Source organism: Odontomachus brunneus, unplaced genomic scaffold (assembly GCF_010583005.1).
Source record: "Odontomachus brunneus isolate Ranch 3 - 2012 unplaced genomic scaffold, Obru_v1 Obru_scaffold_027, whole genome shotgun sequence".
Taxonomy (NCBI): domain Eukaryota; kingdom Metazoa; phylum Arthropoda; class Insecta; order Hymenoptera; family Formicidae; genus Odontomachus; species Odontomachus brunneus.
The window spans coordinates 123,737-136,625 of record NW_022639477.1 but is presented as its reverse complement, the minus strand read 5'-3'; the positions used below and the strand labels follow the sequence as shown (position 1 = coordinate 136,625).

At 34.3% G+C, this 12,889-nt stretch overlaps 2 protein-coding genes across 6 annotated transcripts; one reads left to right on the top strand and one right to left on the bottom strand.

Moving 5' to 3' along the window:
• Positions 1-407: 407 nt before the first annotated feature.
• Positions 408-4,351, bottom strand: LOC116842834 (cyclin-A1). 2 transcript variants are annotated; one of them, XM_032812574.1, is made up of 6 exons: positions 4,163-4,351; positions 3,298-3,768; positions 2,937-3,160; positions 2,157-2,361; positions 1,723-1,970; positions 408-1,563 (listed from the first exon to the last, which is right to left on the bottom strand). In XM_032812574.1, the coding sequence occupies exons 1-6, from the start codon at positions 4,349-4,351 to the stop codon at positions 1,473-1,475; spliced, it is 1,428 nt and encodes a 475-aa protein (XP_032668465.1). In that variant the 3' UTR covers positions 408-1,472. The 2 variants fall into 2 exon arrangements, with proteins under 2 accessions (XP_032668465.1, XP_032668466.1); XM_032812575.1 differs by having other exon boundaries at positions 3,298-3,765.
• Positions 4,352-8,201: 3,850 nt separating this feature from the next.
• On the top strand, positions 8,202-12,883 carry LOC116842741. 4 transcript variants are annotated; one of them, XM_032812383.1, is made up of 4 exons: positions 8,202-8,264; positions 8,586-8,719; positions 11,669-11,928; positions 12,038-12,883. In XM_032812383.1, exons 1-4 carry the CDS (start codon positions 8,232-8,234, stop codon positions 12,583-12,585), a joined length of 975 nt encoding a protein of 324 aa, XP_032668274.1. In that variant the 5' UTR covers positions 8,202-8,231; the 3' UTR covers positions 12,586-12,883. The 4 variants fall into 4 exon arrangements, with proteins under 4 accessions (XP_032668274.1, XP_032668273.1, XP_032668275.1 ...); XM_032812382.1 differs by having other exon boundaries at positions 12,002-12,883; XM_032812384.1 differs by lacking the exons at positions 8,202-8,264; positions 8,586-8,719 and adding exons at positions 10,568-10,775; positions 10,859-11,222 and having other exon boundaries at positions 12,002-12,883.
• The last annotated feature ends 6 nt before the right edge of the window (positions 12,884-12,889 follow it).

Here is a 12,889-nt window from a genome sequence, read left to right as displayed (position 1 = left end):
TACTAAAATGTGGTACAATACGCACTAAGTCAGACATATGAAAATATAATATAAAAGACATTCGCGTAATACATTCAAGGAGTTTCTAATCTCACTGAGAAAAAGACGTCGGCGTCATAAAAATCAAAAAGATTTCAAAAAGGGCCACTTTTTGAACTTCTTTTTTTATCTTTTTACATTACTCTCAATCTCCTAACGTGAGGAGACTTCGACGAGCTTCTTTTGCTCCGTGAGCGCGTACTCGGAAAAATCAATTTACATTTTATCGACGTCAATCTGTTCCTCGGGAAATTTGAGTCTTTGTTTTCTTTTTTTTCCTCGTAGTTATTGGAGAGACTATCCGCGGTACAGACAATGCAATTTATAGCTAACGCAGAACTTAAGGCATGCAATCATGTAACAGTATATGATTTCGTGATATTTTTTATATATCTATATTTCAATTTGTACGAACATATTTCTTTCATGCATATCGACTTGAACATGTAAGTATTCCGCGTTGCATATTAAAAATACGAACAATCATACTGTGCAGATACGACCATAGTCGCAGATGTATTATTAATTACCGTAAATGTAAAATTATATTCATGCATCATGAATGGGTGTGGAATGGTAGATATGTCTCATAGAATATGACCGTCGTTGAACAATTTTGCACCTTGAGGAAACTATGACGGCACAATGTGTAGTCTATAAATGTTCTTGTACAATGCAGTACAGGGGATATATAGGAACATAATATCTCCAATAAAGCAAACTAAATATTTTATGCTAAACATGGTATCGAGAATGTCGTAAATAAATAACTGTACAAAGATTGAAGAGAAATGGTCGAAACGACAAAATTTTATGGGGTAACATCTTGAATAAAATGTTTATGGTTGGTGGCCTATATCCAACCGTAAAACAATAATATTATAATAAATAGAATTTTTTTGGCTTTGCCTGAAATTCTTATTTATGAATGAATAAAATTTAATGAAAAATAAAATTAGCCACTTGAGTTATTCTGGCGTTTTAGTCAGTATCCTTATCCTTCTTTCTTATACCTTAAAAAAAATATATATATAAATGCAATTTCATGATAATGTCACCCAAATGATAAACTCGTTGATATAACGGAATTTTAGAAGATTGTTAGAATTTGGCATCGCATAAGATATGCGTGTGTGACCAAAAAAGTAAGATAGTATAGCATAGGGGGACGGGAGGGGGAAGAGAAGAATATGGGATATTTAAATTCAGAGCTCGTACATTCACTCTTGTATGGCATACCAGCTAGTTTAGAGAGAGACTAATGGAAACAATTCATATATGCCCTCAGTTCGTTTTAGTTAAATCGGTCAGTCTTGCTCGACTCCCCCCTTTTCATGACTTTTCATGACCTTCACGGTAAGTTTGTTGATTGCCAATTAAATACTTTGTAATTGTTTGGTGTTTCAATCCTGCATCCTGTTTGACGGATTTTACTAAGGATTCTCTTCCTCGTCCTCTTCGCTTGCATCCTCGCATGATACCACCTCGGTACTACGAGGCAACAGCAGAGATACATGCCCGTACCTAAGAAAAGATTCGTTTACTAATTAGCCATTTCTTGAGTGATTTTATACGTTATATCACTAACATATAAATCTTCTATATTTTGATAACTATCTGATAATTATATGTTTATTATATGATTATTATTCTGTTATTACATTATTGTGTAATTTTTCTCACTTGTCATTTCTATATTTCTCCTGTATCGCTTGTTGTTGTATGTTAGGAGCGTTACAAAATGTTCTGTTCAAGTTGTTGATACATTCTCCAAGGGTTTTCAGGTCGTATCCGGTCGATAGCTCTAGTTCATGTGGCCAGACTTCTTCTTGCAACGTATGCCGTGCAAGCGCCAGTGCAGAAGCCGCCAAGTGGCTAGGTAAGTATTGTAGGTATGGGTCCGCCTCAAGCAGTGATAGTTCGCATAAATACTGATACAATGAAACAAAACAAACTTACAAAAGATACAGAAAAAGAGATAGACGGCTAATCGAACATTGATCGGAAAATATAGTTGGAAATATTCGAGAATCAAAATTCGTTGGCCATCTCCTTGTTTTACATATTAGAATTGATTTAAAAGTAAAGATTATTCATATTTGTCGTGGTATACCCACCATTGCCAAAAACTTAATTTTGTCTGGTAAGTTGTTACTGATACAGTAATCCATGAGGAACCTAAGAGGTGTCGGCACACTCACGTCGAAAGCCAACACTCTTAGTATCAGATTTTCCATACGCAACACTTGTTTCTTAGTATATGTATCATCCGTTATATATACAAATTCTCCTACATCAGGAGCATAAATTTCCTCGTATTTCCTATTGAAAAGTATTTACAATTGTAGCCAACATTTTTCAATATTTTTTTAAGACTTCTGATTCCGCTGCTATGGGATACTAGATTAATGATGTCAGAAGCTAAAAAACGGATAATAAAAACTTTCTGTGTGCCATTTTCAAGATTGAACAAATGCTCAAATGCTTGTGAAATGCTTTGAAAACTATTTTTCCCTTAACAGTCAATAAATAGCTTTGAAATTAGTGTGACATGCAACTTTTCTCTTTAACCTTCTTTTCTTCATAATTTTGCTACATTAATTTAAAGGTTATTTATTGATCGCTAAGGAAAAAATATAGTTTTTGAAGCATTTGACAAGTATGCTCAACCGATTTGAAATGTTTTTCTTACACATTAAAAAGGTGTTTTTTCGTACAGATATCTTTTTATTTGAGAATGGCACCAAAAAACTTTTGACATAAGTTTTCGAGCTTCTGACGTTACCAATCCAATATTCCGCAGTAATGGAACCAGAAGCCTTAAATATTATATACTTCTTTAAACAATTAAATCGTATGTAATCGTATATAAGACAATTCGTTAAAAATAAACTTACGCTGCGATAAACATTGCAGCAGCTCCAACAAGTTGTAACTTTGCTCTCACGACACTCATATATGATAGGAAACGATCTATGTATGAAACAGCCAAGTACAATGTTTCATTTTGTAACCGATATTCTTCCACCACTTCCACAAGCCATTCTACTAGAATAGATCTCATTGCGTACGTAATATCGGGTTGTTTTCTCATGTAACCAGGCTTGGGTCTATGTATACTCTGAAACAAAATACATAATGAGAGTTTATATATTTCTTAGAATAAAGTGCAATTTAAATTATGGTATTAATACTTTCAATTGCCATTACTCCAATTTACTTAGAATATAAATTAATATAGTACATAAATAAATCTACCTCTATTTCACGTAAGTAATTGTATATATCAGGTCTATATTCTTCTGTGTCGATGATATCACTTCCTCTAGAATCTCTTCGACTTAAATGTTGTTCCATTTTGGGAGAAATACTGCATGTAAATTTCTCCAATGACATAGGACTCTGTGATAAATAAAGTTTGTCATCTTGTTTCTTCTTTTGATTGATATCCATGATATCATGAAACGCTGCCCGATTACATGGAACACTGACGTTCTCTTCCACAGTTGTTACTTCTCTATCTATTTTTATCCCTATTTCTTGCTTGGTTTTCATTTCTTTCTTTTCCTTTGAATCCCTAAGTACAACGGAAGTTTCTTCTTCCAATTTGTCCTCATAAATCTTAAAAACTGGCTCTTCTTTTTTGTCTTCATAAATTTTAAAAATTTCATACTGCGTTGATATGACTGATTTCATCTTGGCACACTTGTCATCCTTACAAACCTCCTGCTAAAGAACAAATCAATAGTAAAAACAGCCTTAACTTTCCTATAGATTTATCATTAAGTTCTAATATATTGCAACATAAAGATGTCAATATCCAACTTTAAGTCATGTAATACAGCATCCATATATATTACAGATAACAAAATTATATAAAAACATGCAAGAGAATTTAATTCTGACACAGTCAAAGCTTGTATCCACCTACATGGATTCTTCTTGGAAAATTTATCTGAGACAAGAAGAGGACAAACTTTTTTAACAATAAAAAGGTTCAACAACTTGCAACTACATGCTTGTGTCATCAGTCATTACTTCAAGGAAACAAGACGCATAATATAAAGGAAGATGCCATGGAAAAACAAATAGATTATACTTAATAATTGGTAAATATATGTACCGGTTTAGATATATTTCCTACACAATTATTGTGCAGGACGCCCAGGACGGCACGTTTGTTCTGATATGGTGCTTGGGTTTGTGCCATGGTGTTATTGACCATGACCACGCATTGACTATTCTTGCCGCGAGCTCGCAGATCGGCGGCAATGCGATTTTCCTGGTCTTCGTGTACCCTGAACGTGGCCATATTTCTGCTCGGTTTTCACGAAATCCTTTTGTTCCTCGACGAAGTAGTTTTCTCGCTCGTTACGGTTAAGTATATGCGTAGTACGTACGTGATAAATATTAACGTAGATGAGATTACTTAGCCTCTCCCGCCACCAGGATGACACCGAAAAAGACCAAAAACAATGGATCTGGCAAATGCGCTAACACGTCCCGCTGCCGTTTCCCGCCGCCACGAATCCTTAGAAAACCCGAACGTCTTGGAACTGGCTTTAACGCATGGCAACGAGAATACGGCGGACGCGCACGGCATACAGCACACAAGCTTCGGTTGCCGTTTAATTCAAACAAACGTAGCCTCAACAGCTGGCGGGACGTTACGAGGCGTCTCGCGAAAGCGGCCAATGACAGATGGCGATGGGCCGTGGCAAACAAATTATCCAATCCCGATACGCACGCCGTATCGCTTGTTCGTCAAAGGCATCTACCCCTTCCACTTCAAAGTGAAGTTGGTATTCCTTGGCTTTTTGAAAAGAAAATCATGACAAATATTTCGTATGGCTGATATCCGTTGAAGTGATTCAAAATAATTGTTCTGTCATTTCGAGAAGTACGTTATTTTCGTATCAGAATGTTTAACGTTAAACTTGAAAAGAAGATGTTGACAAGGTACTGTAAGTGCAAATAAAAAGAACGAAAAGGAAATTTAAGTGTTCGCAAGCGAATAACTAAGAATTCTATTTTGAAATTAATATTAAAATTAATTATATTCTCGATATGATTGTGATTTTATGGAATAATATAGAATAGCTTCTTATTTCTTTATACATCTGGATTTATTTATAACGACGCATATATTTATCGTTATTCTTTAAAAAAAAGCATGATAAACATGAGTTAAAAGGTGATATTTATTTGACGCTGAAAACGTCAAACGTCATTTCGAAGCATCATATAAACCAATCATAATTATTCTTAAGGCTGGTTTATGAAGGTCGTAATCCGTTAACTTATACCGGAATCGTAAAAAATTAACCAATCATAGTCGAATTAAGGTCGTTTTACATTAGTGGCAAGTATATTGTAACTCTTGTTGCGACAGCCAATCAGAAGCGTTAATAGCACCATTGATGCTTCTGATTGGCTGTCGCAACAAAAATTACGTCTGCTCGCGATCGACTTGCAACTAATGGGTGCATTCAGCGAACTCAACAGTTGAGCAATTCGTTAATATAATTGGTTTAGATTTAAGGATCTAACAGTAATGGCTCTTGCACACAGGACGCAGTAATGTTTGCCGCGCGGCGGAAGGTCGCGCGACAGCCAATCAATATACTGCTTTCCGTAATAACCTTTTAGCTCTTACGGAAAAATAACATATTGATTGGCTGTCGCGCGGACTTCCGCCGCACGGCAAACATTACCGCGTTCTGTGTGCAGGAGCTATAAGAATCAATAATCGTTGATTGCTCATTGAGCGCTTTTTCCACTGAACACACCCAATGTAGAACTTTATAGAAGAATAATCGACTGTGATCGGTCAATTTTTTAATCCCAATCTACAATAGGTGTAGCTTTAAGCCTTAAGAAATTGACTAATCACAGTCGAATTATAGAGGAATAATTAATTGTGATTGGTTAATTTCTTATTGCTTAAAGCTTACTACAGCTATTGTAGATCGAGCCGTATCACACTTGTAAAGCGTCTTCTACAATGGCAGTAGGAGTAGTAGTAAGAAATAAGCAGTAAGTAAATAGACCAATCACAATCGATTATTTTTGAAACGTGAGAATGGAATTGGTCAATTTGCTTACTGTTTATTTCTTACTACTACTCCTGCTGCCATTGTAGAAGACGCTTAACTCGTGACTGCGGCTGCGGCTACGATTATGTCTTTTAACCAATGAGAAAAGCGGTAGTAGCTAACAGCTTCTTTCTGACTGGTCAAGAGGCATAGGCTTGGTTCACATCGTGCACTTGATACGCATACTAAAGGGACGTCTACATTGGAAGTAAATAGCAAGAAGTAGGAAGTAAGAGTAAGAAATTGACCAACTACAATGGGCGCATTCAGTAGAAAAAGCGCTCAGTGAGCAATCAACGATTATTGGTTCTTGCTATTAGATCCCTAAATCTAGACCAATTACATTGACAAATTACTCAACTGTTGTGCAACTGTTGAGTCTGCTGAATGCAGCCAATCAAATGTGAGAAGAATAATCAATTATGATTAGTCAATTTTTTATTCTTACTTCCTACTTCTTACTGCTTACTTCCAATGTAGACGTCCCTTAAGGCCCAGTTCCACAACCTCCAGTTAACTAAACTGACTGGTTATTCCATTGGCCTTGACCAATTGCATTTGACATTAAGAAGAGTTAATCAGAATTAACCAATCACTATTGGGACTTAAAATGACCGGCAGTTAAAATTAAACGGATGCTGTGGAACTTGGCCTAAATTATAACTTTCTATTAGATAATTTTAATATCGACAATGCATATCAACAGCGACGCATTCAATCAATACAATAAACAATATACAACATTTTGTTGATGAGTATTATATTAGCTTAATATACCGTTATTTATATATATTGTCGATATTAAGATTGGCTTGGTTTACATCGTGTACTTGATACGCGTACTAAATAGTAACTTTCTAATTATTTTACAATTGCATAAGCGCGTCGTGAACGTTAAAACATATTAGGTAGGAAGAAGGTAATTTATCTAATTTAAAATTTATTATATTTCATTTTCAATTAGTATTAAGGTCGTTCTATATTAGTTATCGGCTTAGCAAACCGATTGCAAGCGGACGCAGTTAATTGGTCTGTTCTTTTCAGTTGACTGCTGAACTAGTACAATAAGTTAGAATGAGAAAACATATATTTGTCTCATTTTAACTTATTGCACCAGTTCAGTAGTGCAATTGAAAAGAACAGACCACTTATTTCGACAACCAATCAGAAGCATCAATGGTGTTACTGACGCTTCTGATTGACTGTCGCAACAAGAGTTGCAATAAATTTTGCGGAGTCGTTTTGACATATGCGTGTGTATGTCGAATAACAAACTGTCACTAATCCACAGAAATTAAAATTGTGTTGCCTAGAGGTTTTTGTCGGTACCAACATTTTTCCATCTAGTTTTAGGGAAAATGCGTGTTACCCAATTGGAACTTGTGTCGTCATGTGCATGAAAGTGTCTAGGGATATTGCTATTGAGGCAGCCTATGCGCTTTTATGCGTTCGAGAACATCACCTAAGTGCTCTCCCTCTCTTTTTATCTCACTTTCGTATCTCTTTCACTCTAACGCAGCGTATCATGCACATGATGCGCTCTGCGGAACGCAGCCATTGAGTGAGAGGCAGACAATAGTAGGACCTTCCGTCTCTTTCCCAAATAGAAGCGTAGCGCATCGTAACAGTACCTTAATCATATTAATAATTTATAATAATGTTTCAAAGAATTGTGATTTTAGTCTAGTGTAACATTTTTAATATTTAAAAAATATTACTGTTTTATACATAATAACATTTCATTAGTATTGAAATGAGAATAAGTATGAATACATATGTAAATAGGTAGGTAGAGAAAGAAATACAACTCGATATTATATATGCAGTAGTATTTAATTGGTTAACTGATAAAAATGTACCATTTTATCTTTTGTATTACATGATATTTTCGAGCAACGTAATACGTAATAGAGATATAACGTGAAATAATATTCTCGCGTCTAGCTTGGGGCCTGACTTTCGCAAGATACAGTATTGCTGAAATTCCTGCAGCCAATCAGACTTCAGTAAACAGAGATGGAAGCTGTCCTACTATTGTCTGCCTCTCACTCTACATTTGTTCCTACCCTCACTACCTCATTTAGCAGTCCATTCTATATGTCGATGTTCACACGGCGTCTGATGTCCGACGTACGATATTCAATAGAAGAATAGCTTTCTAAAGCATATTCGACTGGCTCTGAGTTAACCCACTCTGGGTTATTCAACCTACGTTTATTGGTCGAACAAATATTTATAAGCTTTATGATTGGCTAGTAGAGACTTATGACATCATTAATCGATTAACTCTCGGAACGATTAACTCGAGGCCAATCGAACACGTTATTATATAAAATTCAATTCTCCAATTCTCTTCTAAAAAAGAAAGCTATTCTTTTATTGAATATCGGACGTCGTACGTCGTACATCGGACGCGGTGTGAATCCTATAATTTACCAGTCGACTATTTAGTGTTACGCGCGTTGGAGTCCTCTTCATTTTTCGAAGCTGTCTATTGGAAGAAACACTGTGCAACACAACGCTCAATATTTCGTAATTTTTATTCTCGTGCTTCACAACGATTTAAATAGCAACGATTTAAGTAGGTAAGAGTTAAACGCTTTTCCTTACATAATAATTATTTTAATAATCCATTCGCGTGATAAAATATCGAATGTTGCGCAAGCTGATCGAATTCACTGCACGTGATTTTATCGAATTGTGTATTTTCTTTGTTTAGTAGAACAGCATTCATGTTCATTATTTTATCAGTAAAATTACGTGATCAATAGCGCGATTTGATCTTTATTATCTCTTAAAGAGGAAGAACAGATAAATCAGCAACGAATATTGCATCAAATTTTATTTTTACTTTGCGAATACGGACATAACCCATTAAGCAAGGAATTAAATTAACGTTTAAAAACGTTGACTTCATGTGCATTGTTTAGACATTTTTTAATAATATTGCATTTATATTTTTCACATGTTATTTCGTAATATGATTTTATTGAATGTTGTTTAAACGTTTTAAAAACATTACACAAAATATATTTTTCAAATGTTACTTTAACATTTATTTGAGATCAATGCAACATCTTAAAAATATTTTTGCCGATTAAAACATCATGGCAACCCTATTTCAACATTATTGAAACTTCCAAATCGCGGTCAAAATATGTTCATAATGGGGCGAGTTTTTTAATTCATCGATGGATCCATCGCATGATGCGCAAATGCAGTAAAACGCTGTATTTGCGCATCATGCGATGGATCTACAAGTATACTTCTAAAACCTGATACACAAGAACTACAAGTATACTTCTAGAACCTGATACGTTGATTGGCTACCGTTAACGCTTTAACGTTCGACGCTCGATGCTCCCACGTAAAGATACCTTAATGATATAATACTAATGGTATATTAGTATAATGCTAATGGCTATAACCATTATAAGCTATAATGGTATAATACTAATGGTATATTAAGCTATAATGATATAATACTCATCAACAAAACATATTATATTGATTACGTATTGAATACATCGCCGTTGATATGCATTGTCGATATTAAGATTATCTAATAGAAAGTTACTATTTAGTACGCGTATCAAATGCACGATGTAAACCAAGCCAATATCATTGTAGCAACGTTGTATTAATGATTTCTTGCTTACTGGGAATTTACTTCATGCGGCCGGTAGTTACCTAGATAGCACAAAATCTTCAAAGAATGTCCTGCCTATTCTTAGGATATAGGGATCTTCTCATAATAGCTGCGTTCGGGGAGCACGCTACTAACGCTACCGCGTTCTTCTATCTTTATCGTTCCTTATAGTATGTTCGACTGGCTCTGGATTAACCCACTCTGGGTTATTCAGCCTACGTTTATTGGTCGAACAAGTACTTATAATCTTTATAGCTCCTGCACACAGGACGCGGTAATGCTTGCCGCGCGGCGGAAGTTCGTGCGACAGCCAATCAATATGCTGCTTTCCGTAATAACCTTCTAGCTCTTACGGAAAAATAATATATTGATTGGCTGTCGCGTAGACTTCCGCCTCGCGGCAAGCATTACCGCGTCCTGTATGTAGGAGCCATTATAAAGCCAACTAATCAGAATGTTTTATTCATTGATTACTTTATTCTGATTGGTTGTCGTAATCATTTACAATCATTTACGACCACGCTTACGCAATTGTAGAATAACTCTAAAAGAAGTTTTATGCAGCAGAAAATTTCATTTAGTTATCTGCGCTATCTAGTAGATTACTCGAGTTTTCTGTACATAAAACTTCACGCATAAAACGTGAGCTATTATGCGTATCCAATGCAACTAATGTAGAACGACCTTTATAAAATATCAATATTATTTCCGGGGTTTCCGCGAGAGGTCTCTATTATGACTTCTGTCTCTACTGTGACATGATTGTTCTCTCAAGTTATTTCTAACTTGTTAATGGTTGTTCTTCGTTGGGAACGTCGTCGTAACTGCTGTCTGCCATTTTGATTATCAATATTGTGTTCATCCCTTACAATTAGTATAAAACGAGTGGTGAAATATTATCATTATGAAGATAATTTTAAATACATCATCAATTAGGATACATTATAGTATTTTACATCAAGCACACCTATGAAAGGTGTCTTAATAAGAAAGTAAGACTTGAGTTTTGCATACCTCTATATTGTATGTTGGTGGTAGATTTTCTTCCCGTATTCTAAGCATTTACAAATTGCAGATGAATCGAATGGTAACTTGGTCCAAACTCTATGAGCTGCAGTTTTGTTACTAATTCATTGTATTATACAACTGTACATACAATACGTATTATATATATGTGTATATATTGTGTATATATATATATATATATATATATATATATATATATAATAGTAACAAAGCAAAATTAATGTTAATATAACAAAATACTACTGAATTTTGGCATGATATTTTACGCGTTTATATATTATTAACATAAAGAACTGTCTCAAGTTTGCACTATTGAATTTATAAAATTCTACTAAGATGGGTTCTCAACAAGAAGATAGATCTCTCAGTGGTGGAATTTCTTTGCCACAGTGGATGAAAGGAAAAATGGATAAGTAGGCGTTTTTGTATACTTAATATCATGATTACAAATATTTTTATACAACTAGTAGTTTTAACTATCTAGGCTCTTACTCATCATTCTTTTCATCTTATTGTGATTTTATATCAAAAGAATCTATTTTATGTTTATACTATGGATTTATTGTAGGATAAAAACATATTGCATTGTATGTGTGTGTCTTTGTGTATGTGTATATATATATATATATATATGTATGTGCGTGTGTGTATGTATATATGTGTGGAACAAGAGAAGGATATGGAAATATTTGATATTTTGTTACATATAAATTCATATTTTTCATACTAATATATTTATTCTATAGTTTTATAATTATATATTTGCATCTACATATGTATCCATTAGATATACATTGGATATAACTTATGTATCTTTTATATTGTTTTGTGCTAATATGATTAATTTGTATTTTTTTAGATTTGATTTTGATGATACTACTTTCCAAAGCCCCCCAACTTATGACGACAGTTTCTTTTATATAAGGTATCAAAAGTCGCAGAATTCTAATACATCACAACAAGGATTGAAAGATATTCTGAGTGAGAAAAATATCGCAGGCTCTACAAATCAGAGAATTAATAAAAAATCTATATCTGATTTAAGTGAGCCCAAACAAGTTGATTTTAGCAAACATCCTTTGCCATGTCATCCATTTATACCAGCTACAAATAGTGCAGGTATATAATATAAAACTTATTTTTTAAAAATCATATAGTCAACAATAAATTCTCGTTTTAAATATTGTTTTAGTTGGAGATATTAAACCTCAGAAAAATCTATTAACAGGAAATATAAAACCCAAGTCACAAGGGACAGACGACGGTTTCCACGGTGAACCAGCTCTTTGTGGCAAATCGATTGTTCACGTGGCCAATCAAATGATGTCTGGTAAATTCACCAAATTATTCACATCAGATTCACGTCAGCAACAAATGGAGACTTCTGTGAAGAATGTCAGCAAGTCGTTACCAGCATCACCGCTGGCAACGCCAACAGGAACTCCAGATAGTTCGCCGAAAGCACGCAGAAAAATCCACGCTAACAGATACTTCTCGGGTGCGTTCGTACCAGACAAAGAGAAATATCAAGGTAGTTGGATTTTAGCCAGTATATTAGGTCAATCTAGAGAAATCGTTACTGCAAAAATTGATGAAGAAGATGAATTCTTTGCGGATGTTGAACCGAACAAGCCACTTAATCGAAAGAAATCGATATCTTCGCAAAATCTTACGTACATAGGAAAAGAAGAAAAGTCGACGGATAAAACGTCTGTTTATGTAAATGTGCCATCTGAATTAAGAGAGATGAATTGTTGGTCGCCAACTTCCATGTGAAGTTTTAAATTTGCTTTAACTTTCACCATAGAACTATTAATCATACTTAGAGCTCTGTACTTATCTGCAGGTACATTAAATCGAGATCAGACTACATATAGATTAAGGATTGTGAATTGAGAATATGATTGGAATATGATCAATTAGGAAACATGAGTCACAAAATTGGAATTATTTGTTCGAATTCTAATCTGTAGTTCGCAATTCTTAATCTGTCATATATATATATATATATATATATATCTATATAATATATATATATATATATATATATATATATATATATATATATATATATATATAT